The sequence below is a fragment of the Argiope bruennichi genome, chromosome 4, assembly GCF_947563725.1.
Source record: "Argiope bruennichi chromosome 4, qqArgBrue1.1, whole genome shotgun sequence".
Taxonomy (NCBI): Eukaryota; Metazoa; Arthropoda; class Arachnida; order Araneae; family Araneidae; genus Argiope; species Argiope bruennichi.
In genome coordinates, this window is record NC_079154.1 from 56,548,313 (window position 1) to 56,567,789 (window position 19,477).

The 19,477-nt window shown below is 29.9% G+C and overlaps 1 protein-coding gene across 3 annotated transcripts in view; it reads left to right on the forward strand.

The window, feature by feature from the left end:
* LOC129965562 (patronin-like) overlaps nt 1–19,477 on the forward strand; it is a 121,240-nt gene that overhangs the window by 77,172 nt on the left and 24,591 nt on the right. The window contains exon 1 of one of the 3 annotated variants that reach the window (XM_056079562.1): nt 9,657–9,890. The exons of 1 other annotated variant lie outside the window; for it this stretch is intronic. In XM_056079562.1, the coding sequence (XP_055935537.1) occupies nt 9,828–9,890 (63 nt within the window). In that variant the 5' untranslated portion in view covers nt 9,657–9,827. Of the gene's footprint in view, nt 1–9,656; nt 9,891–10,063; nt 10,263–19,477 lie in introns of those variants that run through there. One more of the 3 variants, XM_056079563.1, reaches the window with a different exon arrangement.

Below are 19,477 nucleotides of genomic sequence, written 5' to 3' on the forward strand. Positions count from 1 at the left end.
CACGACACATTTCTGCACTTTCTTTTCTTTTGGGAAGAAAGATGACGACTTTTCGAATCTCTCTGACAATAAATGAGGGCATCGTCTGTTAGCTTTGAGTGTGCCATTTATCTCCTTTGTGAATATAAATAGCTCCGAGGGACTTTTTTTTCCAGATGCAAATCAATAAAAAATTCTTTAAGTCATTCATTCCTTAGTTGCTTAAAGCTATAGACATGATGAATATCTATGCGTATTTCTGTTTGTAGTACATTCAACAGGTTATGATAAATTGCTTGCATGAGAAGGGATTGCAAAGATTTAACTGATATTTTAAGTATGCAACCCTCTGTCATTTTTTATTATAATTTTGTTTGAAACTTAAGGTAGTTAAATGTAAATTGTATTTAACTGAAACGAAATCTAAGTTCGAATTTCTGAAATCAGAAACACACGCAGCTGCCTTTATTAGCCACTATAGAAAGTTGTATTTGGTAATATCTGGGTTTAAAATGTCAATTTTTCAGCAGTAAAATTGAATTCGTTTAAGAAATGTCCCTTTGCAAAAAAAAAAAAAAAATGATATATAAACTATATAAAAGTTATTTTCGATAATATTTGGGTTTAAAATGTCAACTTTTCAGCAGTAAGATTGAACTCGTTTAAGAAACATCCCTTTGGGCTAAAAAAGAAAAGAAAGAAACTATAACAGCCATTATAGAAGTTATATTCGGTAATATTTGGATTTAAAATGCCAACTGTTCAGCAGTTGACAGATCAGATCAGTCATATCATAGTGATATAACCTCCATCTCTCAATTTCTTAAATCCAAAAAACAAACAAAACGTGCTCTTGCGTATTGCTGTATTACTATCCATTGCTACTGAAATCTGATATTAAAATAAAGTAAATTAGTACCAAGGATTAAATCGGTTTTCAAATGTATCAAGAATAAAAGATACGTTTGAATCTTTCTGAGCTCACAGAGATTGAAATCAACTAAAGTGGCGTGGGCCCTTTTCAACGGAAAAATAGGTTGTTTTGTCCTTGACCGCGAACGCTTCGTTCGTTCTTCAGGGGAGCACTGACCCATATTTCTTCCCAGCCGCCCACGCATCACGTCAAATATGTATGTTGTCTGCTAAAAACGGTACAAAGGTAGTACTCCCACAGCTGCAAGAAAATACCTTTTATTTTCATAATACTTCAGAATAGTCGATATTGAAAATAATAGAATATAAATGGGATTCCTACGATTTTTCTTGTTCATTTTTTTAGTGGATTTTGTTACTTTTTAATCCAGATAATAACTATTTTCGGATGAGATATAAAGGCATAATTCAACTTTGAACTGTAGAAATCTTGACAAAAAAAAAAAAAAAAAAACTAAGTTTTTTTTTAAATTTTATTTTTATTCCTGTTTATATCTTTCTTTAACCAGCGAAAGTAGGGGTCCGCAAAACTCTCACACATTCTCTCTAATAAAGCTGTTATCCCACAGAACGCTGCATGGCATTGGTGTACAATAGTTACGAAATATTAACCTTTGGCGTGAATGTAGCATTTTTGCTGAATCTACCGTGTAATCATTGGCGAGTTATTTGGTGATTAATCCCGAGCAGGCAGTATATAATATCCAAAAATCGTATTTGTCTTTCAGGCGCGTTTTTCCCAATCGTTTGAAACAAAAATTTGAAAAACTGCACTTGTAGTCGCAAGATCCCATATCAAATTTCATATATTTAAGTCTTAGCATTTTTTTAATTATCGCGTTCACGTGTATCTGAAAGTATACAGACCGACAAACAGTCAACCCGTAGTTGGATTTGACTCAAAATTCGATAGATATCTACACTGTAGACTTAGTGTTAATTGTGTGTATCAAATTTTATCTCTTTTCGTTTTCTAGTTATCGTGTTAAATTATATTTGAACAGCCGAATAGACAGGCTTCCTCTGAGCGGAGTTTGCTTAAAATTCGATAGAAATCTGAAAATTTGGTGTAAAGACCATTTACTAAATTTCATCCGTCTGGATCAGAGTGTTTTTGAGTTATCTGTGTCCGACAAACAGGCGGATATTTTTCAAAAATATGTTTTTTGAACTCAGGGAGATCTAAAACGTGGAGATTCATCGAAATCTCGAATTCGAATTTTTTGACAATTATTATATTTTCTGAGATATATCCTCATATACGAGAAAGTAAAAAAGCAAAGAAAGTTCATAAAATATTATTTATATTATTCAAAATGTAAATTTGTAGTGTGGCTTTTGAACTTTTTCTAAAAATTAATTCGGTTCAGAACGTAATGAGAGGAGTGCAATTTTATTTTCACTGTTTTTCTGTTCTTCAGAAGGCAATTTTTGTATTGCTTTTAAGAAGTATAAAAAATAAGCACTATTCACATATTTTTTATTTATTTATTTTCTACAATATTCTCCGGATTTTAGAAGCATGCATTATGTATTTAATTAATATGATTTATCAAATTGTAATTTTTTTTCCATCTTCTCGTGTTATTCTTTTATTATTACAGTGCCCGAAAAAATTATAAGGACACGCGAAAAATCGCCAAATCTAGAAGCCTTGTTTACAGAATCGTATGCAAATTTTTGCAGCAAAAACAGAAGTAAAACTAAAATATTTTATGTGTAAAATAATTAAAATTTTCAATTTTAAATCTGCTAAAATTTAAATTAAAATTTAAACCTAAATGAAAACGGAAAAAAGTATAAGGACATTGCTTTTTCTCCAGTAATTATTTAAAAATTTGCATATTTGAAAGCAAAAAATGACAATTCCGAGTTAAAAGATTCATTTGCGAAAAGAATTTCTCACTCGGGACTTTCAGTGAATTTTTAAACGATGCCCAAAGGAACTCAACTTTCTGACTCTGAAAAAGAAAAAATTGTTTCTTTTCGAGAATGTGGATTAAGTGGATGGGAAATTTCAAAAAGAATCAAGAGATCTAAAACGGTGGTTTATAATTTTCTAAAAAATCCTGGGATGTATGGTATGAAAAAGCGAACTGGGAGACCAGAAATTCTCACTCGTCGACAAAAAAGAATGATTGTAAGGAGAGCTTGCTAGAAAAGAGAAACCGCAAATGAAGTTAGACAAAATTTGAGTAAACATCCTCAAGTTTCTTATGGGAAATTAATGTCACGCCCCCCTCTTACAAATCATCATAAGAAAAGAAGAGTTTACTTTGCCAAAAAATACATTTCTCTTGGTCAAAAGTGGGGTGATGTAATTTTTTCGGACGAAAATAAGTTCAACCTTGATGGACCTGATGGTTTTCGTTATTTTTGGTATGATCTGTGAAGGACCAAGGAAGTGTTTTCCAGGCGTCAATATGATGGTGGCTCGGTTATGGTATGGGGCGCTTTTGCGGCAAATGGAACCACTCCAATTGTATTTATCAACCGTAAAATGAATTCGGACAGGTATATAGATATGTTAGGAGAAAGTTTGTTACCTAAAGCGCCACTAATTATTGCAGGGGACTATATTTTTCAGCAGGATAATGCTTCGATACACGTTTCTACGAGTGCAAAACTCTGGTTTGAAGCTAATTCTGTAAATTTACTTGATTGGCCGGCGAGAAGTCCCGGTCTTAATCCAATCGAAAACTCATGGGGACTTCTAGCCCGAGAAGTTTATAAAAACGGCACACAGTATCAATGTACACAAGATCTTGTCGTCGCTATCAAAGACGCTAGGGAAAAAATATCTGTGGACATTTTAAAAGATCTTTCAGGATCTATGACCTCTCGGCTTATTCAAGTGATTGAAGAAAAAAGTAGTTTTCTTGATTATTGAAACATTTTTTATTTTACAACATGTCCTTATAATTTTTTCCGTATTTCCTTTAATGTAAAATTTTGTAAAATCAATATTTTGAAGCTAAATTATGTTTTTTATGTGGTATAAGTGTTATCACAAAATTATGCAACAGAAATAAGAAATATAAAAAGTTCATTTAGGTGAAATGGAAATAAAGCATATTTTCATGCAATTACATGTTATCCTTATACTTTTTTCGCGCACTGTATTAAATCTTACAGAACTTCGAAGTAGGAAAGGTAATTACTAAAATAATGTAATAATGCAAATGATAGAGGAAAAATATTTGTTGAATTTTATGTCGGCGATGCGTTTGCTATCATCCCTCATTTTTCCACCTTTCATGTCTCCTCCTTTCCATTTATCATTTTTCATGTCAGAAAATAGCTGCTGTAGAAATCTATTTTTCTTCGTTTCGATTGAATTAAAATAATATCAGATTTACTTGTGGCTGATTAAATCCAAAGAAAACTGCTTTTTCAAACGTGTAATGAATATTTTTTTACTTATTTAAATTCCTAAATTCTATTCTTTCTACGATACCTGAATTTTGTAAAACAATATGGAAAATTTAGTCCGATTACTATCCAAAAATCTATATGTAATCTGTTTCTCCAAAATTTAGGACGGCTTTATTTTGCTTGAATTTTTTGTAAACTCCAAGTTTCTTTAAATCAATCTTCTGGACATCATGCGTGCGAGAAATTGCGTGGTTTGAATTATTTTGCTCTTGAAATTGATCATAGTTGATTACTAGGTCTTACAGCCCCACCCAGAACTTGGGATAAATCCAAGTAATGTGGCTGAGTGATATTGAAATGGATTTGCTAGTGTCTTTCTTTCTGTTGACAATGGTATCAGTAAGAGTGACATCACAATCGCAAGACAAACATAATTATGCATGTTAACTAATATTTTACAGCACTTTATCTTATGCTATCCCGTATTCCCCCGAGGTCACTTCAAACATTTTGATGGGGGCATTCCGGCATGTTGGTTGGTTCTCGCCGCCCTAATAGGAACAAAAATGTTATGAAGTCGGCTATTCTCTATCGATGACGGGACGTGTCTCTTAAGCCCCGTTCCGATAGCATGCTGCCTTTACGGATATGGTCGTAAATCTGCCAATTGACCCATTGTGGGACCACCCCCGGTCTGTAAACATCGGCCGAGAACTTCCCGCAAATCGTCGATAAAATGAACAGACATCAGAGAACTCCGGTTATCACAAGAGAGAGGAAACAGACCAAAATGTGCCTGTCTCAAGATGCGAACGGGCCGTTGGTGCGCAGATCTACTGGGTGATGGCCTGTAGGATTCAACTATAGTACCTGTCAATGCTATCATAGTGTTCTGGTCGTTCAAATTTATCCGAATGCCTTTAGATGGGCCGGTGTAGCATTTTGTAATATCATCTTTACCGTGATATCATTCCCTCTCCCCTTCAAGGTATGCCATGGATTCCCTAGTTAAATTGTCAGCTTGTATTTAATTCCTGTCACGTGAGCATAAATTGTTTCCATTGAAATTCTTGTATCAAAATGTGATTATTATGAACGGGAGGTATAAAGTAAATATTCATTCATATTTGTACATCTATAAAGCTTTTGTAACCAACATTCAAACGTTTTTAATTTTGTAGTCAGGAGTTTAATTCCTCAGCGGCGTCGTGGCTACTTATATCCTAGTAATATTATAGACTTTTTTCTAGATTTTTTTTATCAGTAAATAAGCGACCAGAAAGGATAATATATCCATAAACCGACCCTCATCGCATTCCTCCCTTTTGTGGAATAAAGCTGCGAAAAGAATGACAATATTTTTCCTTATTTTCATTCATTTTCAGCAATTCATAACCTTTCATTGAATAAATAAATTTGTCCCCATTTTCTTTAAAATTATTTTATGAGATTGTAGCTTTTACTTCCTTGATATATGCTTTCCTTTTAACTTCTTAAACGACATATTTTGTTTGGTAAGTTTAATTTCATTTTATTTCACGTTAGGGTTTTAAGGATATTCGAAATTGTTTTCTTGCGGAAGTTTTGTCTTTTACGAATTTACTAATGACTTAATTACAGCTGATTGTAATAAATATTCGATAATTGAATGAACATATCAAACGCATTATTGTTGTTCAGAAATGGGTTATTCTGCGACGAATATTAGTTTAAATATATCAAACAAGAAAATTTGTAAGACCATTAAATTTATCATTCCATGTAATTTTGTTACATGCAGTATTTTAAAGAGTATTGTTCAAAAATTCTTTAGGCTTATAAAATTCATTCTTAGAGGTGTTTTATCAATCCACATATTTTTGTTTTCAATTCCTACATTGCCCTAAAGAAATCACCATCCGTTTAACATCCCACCATTATTTTAATTCTGGGCCATCTATCTTCCATTTTAGGTTTCACATGTTTTATAAATTATCATTTTAATGGCACTTTTCTGTTATTGCAGATTTGAAAGGTATGGTAAGAAAAAGCGTTATAACGGCAGAAGTTGGCAATGCTTAGAAAGAAACGAGCGATCGAATAGTTGATAAATTCGTGATTCTGTTCATCTTATTTTTACATTTACATTTAATATTGAATTTCAGTGTAGAAATTATCGATGTTCTGTTTTTAAAATTTATTTGAATTCTTATCTCTTTTAAATAAATAAGGATAGTAAATGGGACTGTTATTATCTGTAATTCCATGGTACTCCCACTTTTTTTTTAATTCTCTGTAGCTTCCTTTGCTAACGTTTACGGAATAGGGTCCCTTCCTTCATTGAATAAATAAATGTTTTGCTTGCTATCAGTTTTGTTTTCTTGTTTTAAAAACAGTTTTGAAGAAAAATCTATTTAAATCAATCACTTCTGTAGAAATGTTTTTGTCGGATTATTTATAAATAATTCATCCAGATTCTTGTTTTTTTTTATTATATATATATATAATATAACAAAGATTTCAACTTTTATTCTGAAATAGCGTAATACGATAATCCCGTAGGATTGATTTATCTGTCTTATTTTTATTCCTAATTACATTAACGATAGCATGCACTTAAAAGTTGCATTAATATCATCGCACCGTATTTATGTATAAATGCAGTTACTAAAACAATGAAAAATATTGTTTAAAAATATATTTAAACATATTTTTGAAAACTTATTAGTGAATTTTATGAAAATGAAATTAACGTTTTAGATTTTAAAGCGTCATGGAAATAGTTTTTTTGTACGATAATGTGTTCAGAAACTACTGACTAAAAATCATAAAATTTTTAAAAACCTTTTCTTAGTGAGCACGTGCTACATAATAAGTAATTATGTTGTAAATTTAATATCCCTAGGTCCAACGATCTATCCTATAGAGTACTTTGCTTTATTTTTAATCATATTTTGCATTATTTTTAATCATATATGACATAGGTTACAAATGATATGCCACTGTGTAATATCAGCTTTTTCTCATTAATGCCCTCATATACAAATTTAGAAAAAAAATAGATAAATAAATCGAAAATAATAGAAAATATATTTATCTGTACAGATTAAAATAAAAATGGACACTTACTTATTCTTTTGTTATTTGATCGTTCGTTCCTTTTGAAATTTTCCATTATATGCATATGAAGGAAGTGTTCCGATAGACGCTAACCCATTTATCGTTTCAATATCTTGCTTCAATAAGGACACGCATGCAAATGAACACTAAGCAATTCTTTATCATTTTTTATACGTGTAGTCGCTTAATTTATCAAACTGAATGATATCATTAAGTGCAGTTATTTGTCTTAGTTTTCATCCAGTATGTACCTATTTATAAATTTAAAAGCTTTAGAACTGCTTTCAGTCTCATTATTTATACATGCACTTAAAAGCGATTTAAAAAATTAGTTTTATTGAGTGACAAAATTAATTAGTAATTTTTTCCTCTGTCCATTTACGAGATGAACAAAATAAAAGTTCTAATGACTTTTATTAATGAAATCTTCATTAATGGAAAACGTCAATCTTGCTTTTTTAAGAGCAATTCATGTTGAATTTTTCGTAGATTAAATTCGGGGAGAGGGAGGAAGATAAAGTTTTAAAAAGTAAAAAAAAAAAAAAAAAAAATTGTTCTTTTTTGCGATTTTTTTTCTTTAAAGGGGTCTTTTTAATTAGCTAGAAATTAAGGAAGTCCCAGTTTGGCAGGAAGATGGAGAATGGGAAAGCTTCGATATTTTCTTGGAAACATGAATAGAATATATTGTTAGTTATAAAAAAGAAAACTAGAAATTATCTATTTTTAAAGTTTTCTTACGATATAATAAAAAGACAATTTTTAGTAATCGCTATTAGGAAATTGTTTTTTTTAAAAATATGATAATAGTTTTGATGACTACCATTTGCATATTCATGAAATTTTGATTTAGTGCCGATATGCTAAGATTGATGGAAAAGAATGGGAATAATATTTTATATGTTTAACCCTCATATTACGCTCACAAAACTTATGAAATACTAACTGGTACCCGGTGCGTTGCTACCGCAAAAAAAATAATTTTGGAAATATCGTTTGAAATAGCTATCTTGTTTAATTAGGAACGATGGAAAAAATATTTATTTTCTTATCGACAGTGAATAAATTAATTGAAATTGAATAATATATAAAGGAGAATTATCAATAATATTTATTCTCTTTCTTTTAATTTTAGATATAATAATTGTACTATGCCTATAACCTTTGCGCATGTGCATGGAATGATTTGGCAAAGTTTAATCGGAATCGGATGAACAGTACAGCAGAGCATAAAATACGAACAAACAAAGATTCATTTTTATATATTAAAAAATTAATCGTTATGCAAAAAGTAATCATATAGTATCTATTACTACGGCATTTGTTTTAAAAGCAAATTCACTATCAGAACTCACTATGCCACAACACTTAGGGAAAGGGAGGACAGAGTTAAGGAAGTATAAATCGGAGCGCCATATAGATAAAACTTTGATGCTTATCATCTGTTTTCCTAAAAGTTATAAAAAATTTATTGAATTCTTATTCATTTTTTTCTGATTTAATAATAGATTTTAAATTAGCATATGTATTAAAGAATTGAAAAAAAGCCTGTTACATCAGTTCTCTTATTTGACCAAATCTTGATCAGTTGCTGACTTATTGATTATTTGGACTGAATTATTCAATAAAGAATCAGTTTAAAATTTATGTATATAGAAGATATACATAATACTAGCAAAGCAACATATAAATTATTCTAATATCTTTTGTCTAAAGAATCCAGTTTCTTCGATTTTGATCGGCACATTATACGTATTATAAATCCAATTTCCGACAGAGAATCCGAAATCTTTAAAATGGCAGTTAGTTACTAATTAACTACTTCGTCTTTTGAATTCGCCGACAAATTTCTGTTAATAATTGAAAGAATATTTTTATCTATTTGCTTTCATATCTATCTTTCCGCCGAGACATCGGATTGATAAAAGCAATCAATACCCTTATCAAAGTTCTTTTCTTTAAAATGCTTTATATAGAATTGAATTCCAATTTAAGTCTCTACTACCTTTTCCCAATGGCAAATTAAAAACAAAATGGTGAAACCTGTAAACGAGATCCAACGTCTTCCTGCAGTTGTGCCGACGCAGTCCAACTATCATGTTTCGGTCTGATGGACCCCCATTACAAAAAGTGATCATCAGAACACGAGAGAGAAAAGAAGAGAGGAAGAAGAAGAAAGGAAAAATAAAATAAGAAAAAAAGAGAGAAGGGGGAAAACAAATGAATGAAAACTCGCCTTACCACTTTTGCAACTAAACAAGACACGGGGGCAAAGCAAAAGCACTGACGCGCGTTCAGCAGTCGCGGCCCAGTTACTGGGCTTGCGTGGTCGCAGCGAGAAAATCTAATGTTTCTTCTGCATTTGACAAAAATTCTGGTACTTGTCCTGTGGTACACCCCTTTTCCGATGGATTAATTAACTCCCGGATTAATCATCCAGAGCCATGGTACACCTTTCGGCTCCCTTATTCCTGGTGAGGGAGCGGGATGATTACCAGCTGATTCTGGTGAGTTGGAATGCTTAAATCAGAACCTTTTTTGGGCAAGGAGGTACCGTGTATTCCATTCGTAGGAGGGCAAAGGCGCACCTGTTGCATCGATTCGCACTTTTCACCATGTGCCATCGCACTTATGTGCGATTTCAAAGGATACCGATACAGATCTGATACAAAATCATGTCTTGGATTACCTTTTACGTGGATTACCGGCGTTGGATTAAGTGTTTATGAATTATTTTTAAAAGAATATAATGGATATCTAAGAAAGAGATCATGTGTTCAGTGTAGATTATTCTGTTTTGTTTGGTGTGATCATGTTGGATGATGTATAGCAATGTTGTTTAAATAACACACAACTCAATCTTCTGAAGCAGAATGGATGTAAAGTATTATTTTAATATCATTGGAATTTTTTGTTTTCCAAGTTTGTTTTAAAGTTATTTGTCGAGATAAATTAATATTCCTCCTCTTTAATACCATTAATTCAGAAGTTTCTTTCTGTTGTGGTAGTTATGCTTAAATTTAATGGGTTATAAAATTATGCATATTTTTATCTAATTTTTTTGTGTTTATTAACAATTTATGTTGTGATTTTTTTTTTCCTGTGCCTTCTAAATATAAATAAAACTTGCTGTATACGCTTATATTTAAACGATAAAACAATTGCATATAAATTTATTCAAAATTATACAGCAATTTTTGGGCTCTTTACTAGCAGAAAATGATGCTCTTGTCTCATTTAGTATTTAAAAATATTTTTATGACTTTCATTTTAAATATTAATTTTCCTATACTCGGTTGAAAATATAAACTGTGCATCATAGAAAGAATTTGTTGTGCTATTAGATTTAATGAATTAGAAAATTAATTAAAAAATAAACAATTCCAAAACTGTCCCAAGTTATCAAGCTTTTATTTAATATTGTTATAAAAAATCAAAATTTGAAAAAAAAAACTATTTTGTTGAATAAATGTGCAAAATAAGTATAAAATGTACTGTTTTGATAATTAATATACGCGTAATTCATGTGTAATTTTGTCGTAATTTTTAAAATTTTTATTTATTTTATATACGTGTGGCTGATATGCTTAGCGGCTTAATCAGTCGAAAGTGAGCTACGAATTATAGCTTTTTTTTTTCACGTCCACTTGTCTTGTTTTGTTAAAAACACAATAAATACAATATTTGTGTTTGTGGATCCCTGCAAGCTAGCGCTTGGTATATCTTGTACTCTCCCACCGTTTGCTTTGCGTCTGGACACACCTACAGAAAGTTTGAGGAAGATTTATTAGTTCACGTGACTAAACAACAGTAAATAAATGTGGTGTCGGTGTTTTCTTTTCAGTGGCACTCGTAAAACTTTGAGGAATTTCTGACTTCAGATAAATGTCGTAAAAGTATCATGTGGAAAGCGATGCAGTTGCTGCAACTTTTAGTGCGAAATATATTGAGTTGAATACTTCTAATCGCATAATGTAGTTTTACTTGGAATGTTTTTACAAAAACTGCACATATGGTGCTACAAAAGTTTGATATTATGTAGATAGTTGGTTAATATGCTAAATATAATATAATCTTTGTTCTCACATTTCCTGAACTTAAAGAATGCCAATCAGGCTAGATAGAAAGTGTTTCGAGTTCTTTGTAATTACTTTAGTCTTAAAACTTATAATCTTGGAATGCTTACAGTAAAATTGGTTTTTTTAATTTCATCTTTTCCTATAATACCTCATATTACCAAAAGTATACACAAGTGGTATTGTTATTAAGATTCAATATCGGTATTTTGATCTTTTTTATGTGTGTTCTATGATTGAGAGGTTTTGAAAAAGTCTCTGGGCTCAATGGTTCTCAACTTCCGTGATTTCGTTGTGATCGTAACATGAATGGCGCAACAAATATATTATGTTTAAATTTTATTTTTTTAAAATTATGCATTTGTATTTATTCACTCATGGCTTAGCTAAATTTTAAGTAAATCTAATGTTAAAATTTATTCTAGTTAAGACATGGTTAATGAATATTCTTCATTTTTTATATGTGTAATATTGTTAACACTATATAAATGGCTAATAAGTGATTTTTAACTAGAGTGATAACTAAGTGATTTTTTAAAAAATGTGAAAATTAATGAAAAAATTAAGTGCTGATATCTAAATTTTACCTCTCCCCTTTTTTAATAATTTCATCTGTGATAAAATGTTTACATAAGTAAAATATCAGTTATACCGATTGCCTTGTGGGGGAAGGGGGGGAAGGAAACTCCCAATCTAAATAATGAATTAAGAATGAATTCATTATTAATGAATTCAGTCATTATAGCCGTTGAATTAATACGTTATAAGTGCATATTGTCCCTCCCCCTAGTAATTTTTTTTTCTTCAATTACCGAATATTTGATTATCTGTATAGGATCCGGTTTTAATTAAACATGATAATTGAAGTTCTTTTGTATTTTTTAATTAATATGCTAGCTTTTTTATAAATGGATTTACTAAAGGATCAAATATTGCTCGTAACCGAATATATTTTGCTTGAATTGATATGTTATTCGTTTAAGCTATGCTGACATTGGATACATTTGGAAATATATTTTGTATTTGATTTTTCTACTTACAAATAATTCTTATTCGGATCAAAAATTAATAAAAATTTTGATAGACGCCGCGGAAGATTTCAAAGTTTAAAAAACAAATTTGAAAATTCGTCTATTGAATTTTTTGAATTTCTCTAAAGCGCTTAGAAGCAAACCAATTTTGTATGGCTGAATGAATTCGCTTTCATACTGACATCTTAACTGAAGTGCGAACTAAACATCCGGAAACTGACCATTGGACTTCCGAAAGTGCCGGTATAAATAGTCGAGAAGTCAATGCTCGTACTAAGAGCATTGGATCAATAAAATGTAATAGGACTTGTAGAAATGTTTCAAGTCTGTTAGATAAATCTATTGCAGGACTCAGTGGGGAATTGACCTCTTTCGTAAAAGCAATTGCTGTTTCTATTTATAACCGGAAGATAAACTTGACTTGGATTAACCGAGTATAGTTCATTCAAAAAAGTCTTATTTTGTTGAAAAATATTTTTTACGGATAGTGGAATTGCTTATTGTATTTATGATATCTTTAAGTAAAAGAATATATATATTTATTTTACAATCTAATTTAAACGTAATTAATTTCTTAATTTTTAGCTCTATTCAGTATATATTTATCAACTTCATTTTAAAGTATTCTCTTATTTCATGATCCTATTCCACTTTTTCTGTTTAATTAATTCAATACGAGTTTCAAAATTACTGAGTTCTCACACTCCGAGTGAAGGGATAAAATATTGCTGACTTAAACAAATTCTTCTAAAAGATCCCAATGACTTCCTTACCTGCGGTCGACTCGTGTAGGAAATCCCTATTAAAACCTCACAGTATATATTCACAGGAATAAAATTTTCATCAGCTTTTCCTCATTTCATTTTGTGTCGTTCTGTGTTGTGCTCGTCGCTTCTGCTTGCTCATAAATCGTGCCTCCCGGGATGGAAATAAAACTTAAATTAAAAATTCAAAGTGTCATCTCTGACTTCGGTCACAACTCTGATTCAAAAATTGTGCTTACATATATATTCTTTTATGAGAACTGCAAATTTATTGTATGCTTTGACGTTATTCTCGCATGTTTTTAAAAAATTCTTTAAAATTCTTTAGTATTTAGTTGCATATTCTGCAGTTTACTAGAGCATTTGTTTTATTTAAGTTTTTTGCTAGAAAAATATGGTCTATTCATTTACAAGGAATGAAAATATTGGAAAAAAAAAAGAAAATATATTTGTTAATGCACTTGAAAGAAATGTGTTTATTGGTGATCTTTAAATAGGAACCAAGAGGTAAAATGGAATCTGCTCTCTTCTCAGATAATCTATATTTAAAATTGAAAATACGATTGTTTTGTTCGTTTGATGGTTATACAATTCCCCACTTTTTGATAGTCTTGAACGAAATTTGGTACACTTGTTCCTTAGCGTCTAGAAGGTTAAATTGCAATATTAAAAAAGTTACTACGATCCTCTAAAGAGAGGGGGATGGGAGATTTAACGTTTTATTGCCAAAACTGAACGATGCATTGTACAACTTTTTGGTATAATTTCGACATTTTAGCATTTTTAAAATCTTAATGTGTTGACGTATGATACATGTTTTTACTTTTTGTTTCAGCTTGGCCTCATTAACTAAGATTTTATTTCCTTTATCAATTTGTATTCCATTATGATTTATTTTATCACTTGAGCTTCAAAGTCGTTATCCATATATAGAAAACACTAACGTATTTGACTCAGAAATCGCTCTTATTACGTATTGTTGAATGGTGACAGTCAAATGTAAACAAACTATTATACGAATTTCAACTCTGGCATAAGAGGATGACAAACCTTTGCTGCAAAAAAATTAAATAAATAATTTAGCCATTTTAATGATAATAATAATAAATTCTTCATTGAAAATTTTTACATCTGCATTGAATTCAATGATTGATTAATTAATGAAGCTGCAGAATATTCAGAGAAAAGAAGATGTAAATCAAGTTTAGAGCGCAAATATAGACTTATTCTTTAGGTAGCTTGCCTACGGATATTGATGTTCTTATTTCCCAAAATAATTATCTTACAAAAAAGTTTATGTATTATCTTAAGAATCAGTTAGAAAAAACTTTTTTATGATATCAGTTTCATTCCTATAGAATTTTTCCTTGCTTTTGATATTTTTCACTTTGATAAATTGTATGTATAAATGTATTTAAAGGCTGTGATGAAATTCAAACTTATCTTAATATTAACTCTATAATAGGATTTTCCGCTTTTATTTCGTAATATGTACACTTTTTAATTGTTAGTATTGTGATTCAATTGAATTCATATTTTTCTTTCATATCAGGTTGCTAGGTGAAATGTTTTTTAATACATTCCCATAATTCATTTAACTTTAAGAGTCTATAATCTGGACGAATAAAATAAATTATCAAACATTTCCTTTTAGATTTTTATTTCCCAACATCTTACTTCGTTTTTCTTTATAATAAATAGAATTTATAAAAACGCCGATCATAAAACCTGCACCAAATCAAAAATATTTCTGCAAAAAAAAAAAAGTAAACATACCAAAACTATTTTTTAAACATCATATATATTATATATGTTAGTATTCTTCAATATCCACATCTCATTTGGCTCCGTGAAAATTATTTAATTACACATCTGAATTGTTAATTGTTGGAACTTTTATCTTAGCAGCAATTTGTAGTAAAAAATTTACATGTGTTGTTACATCAAGTCATAGACCTATTATCAGACACTAATGAACTTTTAGATTGCTTTTTCTTCACAATGTTAATCTCTTAAAATTTTATCGCTTGAAAAAAGATGCTTTGAACTAGAAAACATCGAACTTCAATATTTGTCCATTGTTACTGTTGTGGGTTTTAAAACGGAAAGGTTCGACGTTAAAGTATTTGTTTCACTTTTTCTTACCTGCATAAACGCCAGTGAAACCGCATGTGCGGTGGTTATTTTGTCTTAAAATTAATTGCTTTACAATTCGCTATTTCTATAATGTTAAGTTTATCGATATGATAATATGATAACTTAATGTGTGTATGATTAAGTCAGTTTCAGATCATATTTAAAAATTGTTTGATTTTATTTACACTGTATATATTTATGTATATTCTTGTCTGTTATTCATTGCAAAATCTATATATTTTTTATATTAGTCATTGCTTTATTGGCTATGTTTTTTAAGCTAAAGTTTACTGTTTTCTTCGCTTTATTGCATTCAGCTTTCAAGTTATTTCCCTCATATGAAATGTTAATTAGTTCCTAATATACTTTCCTCCCAACTTGATTAAATTCTATTAATACGATTAAAGCTACCCTTTTAGGTTTAATATTAGCCCTGTGTAAAGCAACAGATAAATCCCGATTAAGCTACGAATGTCAACAAACATTATGAAGATTAAAAACTATATATCTCCGCTGTTCTTTTGTTTCCCTGTTGGTTATGACTTCTGAAGGACGAGCAGTATCGATTGGCTCAGTGACTCGAATGAAATTCCGTTTTTGTGAATGATTTTATGACTCGCTTTATTTACGTCATCTACATCATGTTTGACAGCTATCTTTTTACAGGAATGATCCAAGTTGCACTTTCTGTTTCATCGTCGATTTCCTGTTTTAAATTTTTTTTTTTTTTTTTTTTCATTCTTCGCTGAACAGCCTTTCGTGCTCTTCGTGAATATTTTGAAATAGTTGCTATAAAAATATTTTCATGCGTATGCTTTATTTTGTAATGGAATAATTAGTATGAAATAAAACTTCTAAGGCTTAGTTACTAACTATTTATTATGTAACTGCAAAAGATTTTATTTTATTCGATCACGCTCATTGGATCATACAGTAGACTCCCGATTATCCGCGGGCGGATTATCCGCGGTGCGGATTATCCGCGCCTGTCGCACAAAGTTTTTTTTTTTTTTTTTTTTTTTTTTTGACTGATTTTTTCAAAAAGGTGCGGTTTTACAGTTATGCTTTTGTAATTACATAATACATTACAGTATTAAAACAGTACATATGTATTAATTTTTCTGTGTATCCTTGACGCCTCTCGTAAGTACAAAGCACTTTTCTGCTTTCATTAACAAAATGCATTTTAGGTTAGTTTTGAGTGATATACTAAAATATTAAGCGTTAGTTAAACATTTCCTGCTGTTTATTCTACGTGTTATTGTACATAAAACGATTTTTCAAATTTGGAATGACTGTTTTCTCTTTTGCTATACCCGTTTTTAGCTTTTTTCGGATTATCCGCGATTTTTGTTATCCGCGGCGACCGCGCCACCCTATTCCGCGGATAATCGGGAGTGTACTGTACTTTGAATTCTTGCAGAACAATCGCTGGTGTTAAATAAAATAATTTTTATACGCGGAATTATATCTGATATAGTCAGCTGAAAAGGTAATCGAACTGACTGCATTATTTGCTATCTTCTTGAAAGAGGTTTTATAATCCGAACTAATCTTATTCAAGGCCGTCTTAACAGATTTGAGTGCCCTGGGCTAGAATTATTATAAAAACCATAACAGGGTATTTGGGCGCTCGTGTTGCAAAATAAATAAAGAGATCAGCTGTTTTTGATTAACGCCTTGCAAGTTTTTTTTTTTTTATCTGCTTGTACTTTTCGAAATAAGATTTGATTGGTCTGCTTCTGTCATTCCTGGTCATTATTTTTACTTGGGGGGGGCGAAGAGAAGGGTAACACATTATAACAAAAACATTTATAATTTTAAAAAAATACATATTATGTATGTATGAATGAAATACCATATTGTACTAGACTACCACTTTTTTTAAAAATATGATTAGAATATTATTTTATGGTTTAGAATATTTAAATTAGTGTGCTAAAACAAGCATAAACATTTTTTTAAAACTAAAAATGAAAATAAAATACATTAATATAGTACATTTTTAGACTCTCTTTGATCAACAATTTGTTTAGCCATAGCCCAGATAGTCTACTGGAAAGATGAGCTTGATCTTATTGTTATATAAATTTGATGTAATTAAAATAGATATAATCTTTTTAAAAAAAATCTAATATCAGAGCAGCCATTATTTATGCAAAACAATTTGTTTTCAAGATAAGAAAAATTCAACAGGTTAGATGAAAATCGGAAAAAGATAGTAAAACACAATATAGGATAAATTAGCACGATGCTTAACGATTGTATTCTTTATTTGATTACTGAACTTTAACTTAATATTTCAAAATAATTCATTATTTTACCCTGAAATGTAGAAAAAAGAAATTATTATTGAATGTGTATGTTTGGTCTTTAGGGCCAACTTCTTTGCAGGGCCACTTCTTGTAGTAGCCTAGATTCTTCGTATCTCGTTAAGAGCAAAATAGAAAATGAATTTCTGAATATAAATATTTTCGTTTGTCGCTGTTTCATTGGGAACATTACTAATCAGTAAAAAATATTAGAAGCCTAGAATCTACAATTTTATCTTTTTAGTCCGTAATTCATCACTGTAGTCTTCATAACTTCTTTTCCGTTAACAAGCGTGGTAATTTGTGAACGTTCAGAAAACTTAAATGAAACTTTACACATGAAATAGTATTTCTAATCAAATCTTTGTGCAAAATAAATAAATAAATAAATATTCAGTTTTCATCATTAAAAAAAAAAAACTTTGAAAAATAATTTTTACTTTGTTTTTGTTAAGCTAATTACCCTACCATAAGTTTTTGCTGATTAAATTATCTATTTTTAATATTATGGTATTACGTAGACATGATTTTTTTTAATATATCTGGTCCTCTTGAAAATATTTTTTTGAGTGACTGTTCGATTTTGATTTTATAAGTTTAAAAAAAAATTATTCTACAATGTTGCTCTTAAATAATAGATTCAATTTTCAAGTTTATTTTAAGAAAACATTTAATTTTGTTAAAAAAGAGAGAGATAGAGAAAGAAAATTTAATATTTTTGCATGGACTTTCAATTTAACTCAAAATTAAATCATGCATTGTTCTCTTTTTTATGTTGAAGCATTCCATATATTTATGTATCTGTAATTTTAAATTAACTTTCATGTGATTTTTTTTTAATCATTTACTTATACTGGAAACTATTGTGTGCTTTTAATGGCTTGAAAATTAATTGCATGTTGCTTTTCTGAAGGTTCCTGTGGCATAAGTAATCAGCAATCAATTATTTTATATGTAAATCGGCAGGGTAGAGACTTCTTTTCTCTCCCTTCCCCCAAGTTCTTATATTTTTATACAGTCATTTAAAAATGTTCGAAACGCTTATGAATGATTGTACGAAAAAATGAAATAAAGGAAGCTTTATTTTTCTACATTTCATTTTTTCGTACAATTATTCCCTTTATTATACGTACAAATATATGAAACAATTAAGGTTCTTTTTATTTACATAAGTTTACGTCGATCTCATTTGTAAAGCAACTTTACTGAACAAATGCATTCAAAACAAACTCGCGCGTTTTATTCAATAATCCATTCCTCCGTTTTAAAAAATAAGCTAATGCAGTTTTTAATTTTTTTGTCTATGAAAAATTTTATTTTTTATTTTTCTTGTCTAAATTGTGCAAAATATCTTACCCTTAAGCTCATCTCTTATGTATATAAGAAAAGCTGATTTAATGATAAAATAAAATTACCTTTTCTATATCTTCTTATGTAAGAATGCGTTCCTTATTATTAAATTAGCATATTAAACTGTTAAATAAATTTTTTTCGAGGCATGTCTATTAATCAAAATCCTTCATTATGCATTCCTGGGAAAACAACTCTCGAATTGACTGTCATTTCTAGATAATTTTATGCTTTGTTCTTATAGATGAAAGGTGATTTTTTTATATACTAATTTATTCCAAAGTATGCACTAAGCTGAATTTTATTACTAAACATTCACATATTTTGATACATTTTTAAGGAATGTAAGTACTTTTAAATTGTGATACGAAGCCATTAGCTTTTATAGAAAAGGGGAGGGAAAAAATTATACATCCATTTAGTGA